Source organism: Hemicordylus capensis, chromosome 10, assembly GCF_027244095.1.
Source record: "Hemicordylus capensis ecotype Gifberg chromosome 10, rHemCap1.1.pri, whole genome shotgun sequence".
NCBI lineage: Eukaryota > Metazoa > Chordata > Lepidosauria > Squamata > Cordylidae > Hemicordylus > Hemicordylus capensis.
Window position 1 is genome coordinate 12,598,495 of NC_069666.1, and position 6,000 is coordinate 12,604,494.

General features: G+C 40.5%; 1 protein-coding gene across 1 annotated transcript in view; it reads left to right on the forward strand.

Annotated features, from left to right (window-relative positions):
• FBN1 (fibrillin 1) overlaps positions 1–5,647 on the forward strand; it is a 216,762-nt gene extending 211,115 nt beyond the window's left edge. The window contains exon 66 of the mRNA XM_053271937.1: positions 4,361–5,647. Coding sequence (XP_053127912.1) covers positions 4,361–4,750 — 390 coding nt within the window. The 3' untranslated portion in view covers positions 4,751–5,647. The remainder of the gene's footprint in view (positions 1–4,360) is intronic.
• Positions 5,648–6,000: the final 353 nt, after the last annotated feature.

A 6,000-nucleotide genomic window follows, 5' to 3' on the forward strand; every position in this document is an offset into this window, starting at 1 on the left:
TATTCCTCAGTTTTTAGCACCATCATTGTAAGCCCTTCAGGGCAGGTAAAGCACCATGTACTATCTAAACATTAATGCAAGGGAGACCACAAAGGAAGAGGAGATAAGTGGAGGCTGTGTAAACAGAAGATTGTGTGTTTATTTCAGTTACACGTACTTAGACTTCATTTCAACAGGGCATCGGGACAAGGGGGTTGTACTAAAGCCTTCATGGAAAAGGCTTCATGGGTTTTGAGGAAGGATTTGAAGGAAGCAAGAAGTGCCATCACACAGGTTTTCTGGGAGACTATTCCAGTCACAAGGGACAAAGGGTGGAGTCATTTGAGGGAAGAGACTTTTGGATGATTGAGGGTTATTGTGGTTAATGTATCTTTTGTATGTGCCCTTGTAATGTGAGATCTGGTATGCACTTTGTGAAGGATGTTCAGTAAAACTAATTTTACCCTGACATGATGGATATTAGATCACATAACACAAGGGCACACTCATATGAAATTGCTAGAAAACCGTCGGGATAACTGAGCTTGCAAGTGTTTATTTTTATTATTTATTAAAAACTGTGTATACTCCACAGTTTCCATACTAAGAAAGAATCAAGGCAGCTGCAAAACATGCAATTAAGGCAACCATGGTTTTAAAAAGAACACATCCTGAACTGAAATAAAGATTGGGAAAAGACATATCAGCATTTTGAGTTTGTTAGCTGTTACAGAAGGAAAAAAACCCCAAATGATTTTGTAACTTTAGAAAATATAGAACTAGACCAGGGGTTCCCAACCCTGGGTCCTCAAATGTAATCCAACAATATCTGGGGACCCAAGGTTGGGAATCCCTGAACTAGACTTTATAACAGACGGCGCTGGTGCCCAGATCAGGAGCATAGGATGCTGCCATATATCAGGTCAGACCATTGGTCCATCTAGCTCAGTGTTGTCTACACAGACTGGCAGCGGCTTCTCCAAGCTTGCAGGCAGGAGTCTCTCTCAGCCCTATCTTGGAGATGCCAGGGTGGGGGTGGGGGGACTTGGAACCTCGCTGCTCTTCCCAGAGCAGCCCCATCCCCTGAGGGGAATATCTTACAGTGCTCACATGTAGCCTTCCATTCAAATGCAACCAGGGTGGATTCTACTTAGGAAAGGGGACAATGCATGCTTGCTACCACAAGACCAGCTTTTCTCCCTCAGCAACCCTATGTTGAATTCCCTCCCCTCCCTCTCTCATAATGTGTAGCTAAAGAAATGCATATTGACAGCATTGCATCATGTATTTCACTGTCCCACTCAGACATGTGGCCACCATTGAGCAGGGGAGGATGAGCATCCCCGAGCACTTCCAGGGGGCCCCCAACCCAGAGGCTTGCCCCCATTTCTCCCATACCTTCAGGGGGTCGCCAGAGTCACTCATCTGTCCCTGCACTGGGCTTCATTCACACGCCATTGGAGTTCAGTCCAGAATAAGGCACTGAGTGCAGCAAGCAAATGGGCGTCTCAGCTCTCTCTTTTTTAATTTAATGGTTTTGGACATTTTGTATATTACACACATCACATTTCCCCCCAACCTTCCCTCCCCTAGCCAACATTTGCAAGCTGCGCTGGCTGAGCATGGGTGGGAAAAGAAAGGAGAGGGGGAGGGAGGGAAGAAGAGCAGGAAATACACACCATTGCACCAATAGATGTGGGTAAATCAGAAAGGGTTTTGTTGTAGTAGTAATCATCGTCGTAGTCATAGTAATATATTATTACTAATATAGTAGTAGTAGTAGTAGTAGTAGTAGTAGTAATAATAATAATAATATATTATTATTATTATTATTATTATTATTATTATTATTATTATTATTCTAAGAATAGTTCAAGAAAGTTATCCCAGATTTCTGCCCATTTATCCAGTTTCTTTTTTTTTATGAGGGCCCATTTTTCATGTGCTGCTAACTTGAGCAGATCATGCACCCATTCCTCACTCCTAGGGGGAGTAGGAGATTTCCATTGCTGCAGTATTAATCTCTTGGCTACCAGTAAGCTTCTCCATAGTCATTGTTTAGGACCTGATCTTAGTCCCCATTCAGTTGGGATATACCCCAGTACTCTGTTCAGAGCCTTCAATGCAAGGGATGCATTAATCACTAAATTAATATGCATAATAACCTCCCTCCAGAATCCTCGCACTATGGGACAGTTCCAGAACATGTGTTAAGTTAGCATGAGGATTATTCTTGTTGCTAGTGACCCCCCACCCCCTTTTGTATGATGTCATATTCAGGGGTGGGGCCAGTGCGCATTGACGTACACACGCATTAGCACAGAAGCAGGGGGTGCTGGTCTAGCTCATCCCACAGCCTTCGGCAAATTCCCTACACCCTTGGCCCCAGTCTGTTGTTGGCTACCATTGAGAGGATGGTATGGGAAGAGCAGAAACTTGATACAGGCTTGCCATTTTCTGCATCAACCCGATAGTTATTTCACATTTAGTTCTGCCGTAAGGCTATATGTGTAAGGTTGCTCCTTGTACATGAATCAGAGTGTTGGTCCATGTAATCTGCTGTGGAATGTAGTGCACTTCACACACATGCATCTAATGTGCATCTGATCTGGTTTCATATGTGTATAGGTGCAGCCTAATTAGTTTAATGTGCATCCATAGGCAGAAGCCTGGTTCATCAAATGCCTGACAATTTTTGCTGATGTGTGCAAAAGCTTATGCCACATCAAGCCAATATGTCATTAAGCTGTGGCTCTCTGAAACAGCTGAAAGTGGTGTGTGAATGAAAATGAAGCTCAGATGCTGTGGCTGCTATATTTGTCAGTGCGGTTCTTCTGAAGTCTTGCCAGTTATTGAGAAGGGTCAGTTTTCCTGGGTTTTACACTTAACATGTTTGTTTCCTGTGTCGCACCACTGCTAAAGCTTAAAGTGCCTACCAAGCTTGGCAGCAAGAAAGGTTCTCTGTGACAGATATTTGTAAGTACATCACACATTCAAAGGACTGTTTGATTTTTAAAAGTAATAGTTTTGTCTGGGGGAAGAAAAACTGCTCCTTCCCCAAGCATGCCTTCTCCAAAGAAAACACTTTTCACCTGGAGTGGAGTCAAGTAACAAATACGTAGAGATTCTAGCACAACTGGTTGTTTCAGGTTCTCATGAGGCTTGTGGACACACTTTTCCTTTTCCTGTAATCTGGCACTGAGCCGAAGGATGTTCACACAATCCCGCTTACAATGCTTGGTACGTGTTTCATATGGCAGGGCCAGAGGCTCAGCTCAGTATGAAATCGCTACAGGGTAACTGGAAAGAGCAGAGAATGTAGACAACGAAGAATCAAAATCCAAAAGTAAATAGATACAATCTGCTGTGACACAAACCAATCCTTTTCTCTCTCTCCGCTGCCTTATGATGATGATAACCAATCCCTTGAGAGTTTGACACAATAAAGTGGTTTGGCCAGTGTCAAACTATATATGAAGGATTTTCATTCTTCCTTTGAAAGCTGTTCGCTTCTGCAAAGTTCTTTAAACAATATCAGATATAACAAATTCTAGGCACCTCAAACTTATCAAAGATCCTGAGAAAGAAGCATAGTAGTCAGCCTTTGGAAGATGGAGGTTTTGTCCAATAATTTTAACTTTGTTGAACCCTTGTAGTTCTTTTGAACTACATTTCAGACTACATTCAGACTTTTAAGAGTCAGCTTTTGCTCTAACCTGAATTGTCTCTGCCTGATTTTAATGAATAAGATCAAGCAGGTAGAAAGTGAGGAAGTAATATAGAATCTTTTTCAAGCTGGCCGATCATTGATGCAGAAAGCTGATAAATGTAATTTAAAAAGACCATGATCTGAACTTCAGTTATCTGAAACCACATTTGCAAGATGCACTGGATGCTTGCCTGTTAATTCAGTTCCTTCCTAAAAGGAAGCTTGCTGAAGAGTGATTCTTTATAACTATAGTGTCTAAAAGCTGTGGATTTAAACAGAAACTTCAGCATTTAGGGGTCCCACTCTACCAGTTATCTGTCCTGTCTCTGGTCCTTCTCCTGTTGTCAGCAGCTGCTTCATGCAACAGTCTTGTTCTTAGGGTCCTATTTCATTTAACCAAAAAAGTACTTAAGTTGCTAATTAAACATAGCTTGCTTTGTACAAAGTTCTGTGATGAAGCTTTCACATTCATACTAACAGAAATTGAGTCCAGCAAAAAGGCATCACATTTCTGATTTAATCATCTTTGTGCTGTGTAAATATTATTTGTAGCCAAATATCTTATGCATCCCCACAAGCCATTTGGATAGTTGAGGTGGTTTTACTGAGTATAAGTGCACAAGAAAGCAAGAAGAGAGAAATTAAAGCACTCTGAATTTATTTATTTTACAGGATCTGCCTGAGATGGAGTCAGCTGTTAATCTTGCCAGCTGGGATATTGAAAAACCAACCACCTTTTCTTTCAACATCTCTGATCTTGACAACAAAGATCGCATCTTAAAACTGATCCCAGCTCTCACAACACTGACAAATCACAATCGATATTTAATAGACCATGGGAATGAAGGTGGTTTCTTTAGGATAAATCAGAAAGAAGGGATAAGTTTCCTTCACTTGACAAAGAAGAAGCCTGTGCCTGGAACCTACTCATTACACATCAGTAGTATTCCACTCTATAAAAAGAAGGAACTCAACCAGCTTGAAGATAAACATGACAAAGACTACCTCAGTGGTGAGCTAGGAGACAACCTGAAAATGAAAATTGAAATTTTGCTTCACTAATTCACCAACCAGAGACCAAATAATTAAAACCAAAGATAGCTAGGTGAGACTTGAATGTTTTCCCCCCAATAAGGTTCTCCATATCACAGGTACAAGTCTTCATGAATACCTTTGAACACGTGAGCACTATTTCATTTCGACATAAGCAAGGTACAGGAAGAAAACTGTAGCTCACAACAACCACTTTCTCAGGCTTCTTGTAAGTGTAGCTACCTTGATATGCTGAATCTTGGAAACAGAGACTGCTGCTGGAAGTTGGCCACTGATGCTGAGATGATATCCTATCAGCAGTGATGCAAGAACACACGTTCCATCAATGGATTGTTCTATTTAAAACAACAAATCTTAAAATCTGCTTCTTCAGCTACACTTTACTAGGTCAGCAGTTTATGATATCCATTTGGTGCTAGAAGATTTCCAAACTAGATTTTATAAATGCACTGTAATATATACACAACTTAGAAGCCAAAGAAATTGCAATTACTCCATCTAAATACAACAATCAACCAAAGTTTAGCTCAGTAGTTTATCTCAGTTATACCTATAATACAGTACATGTAAATTAAGTGTGTGTATACTGTAACCATGCTATTTTTTATCAATGAAGCATTTGTAAACTAGATTAATAACACCCTTCATGTGAGGGTTTATAATGGTGCTTATAAGACCAACTACTTAACTGTATACACAAATCTGGTGATGAAATTTCTGTGACAACCAAAATGCACTGAGGTCAGTGAGGACCAGTAAACATTCTCAGAAGTCACATGACACAGTGCCATCCACCATTACGTCATGACATAATGTAACATTGCGTGTCAAGATTACCGACCATCATTCATATCAACAAGGGTTCAGTGTCAAATGTCACAATAAAACAGTGTCTTTTTTAGTTCATTCTGCAGCTTCATGTCCTTGCTAAAATCACACCAGGTCATACGTAGGTTTTCATGCAGGTCTACTCAAACAAACACTCCCATGGTTCATGCAAGTCTACTCACACTGATGTAGCAGGCACTAATCTGACACCTACAGTCCTTTTGTGCAGTTCATATTTCCCACTGGAATCTTACTCATTTTTATTTTTTAAGTTGAAAAATATTAATGTGACAAAACCCATTCAGCTAATTCACAATTGGTGTCAGATCAGTTTATTTAAGAGTGAACAATCAAGCGTAACCCATACACCAGTAATGTTTCTCAGAAATATAGAATAACCACTTATTTCCATAATTGAATTATTGGCAGTT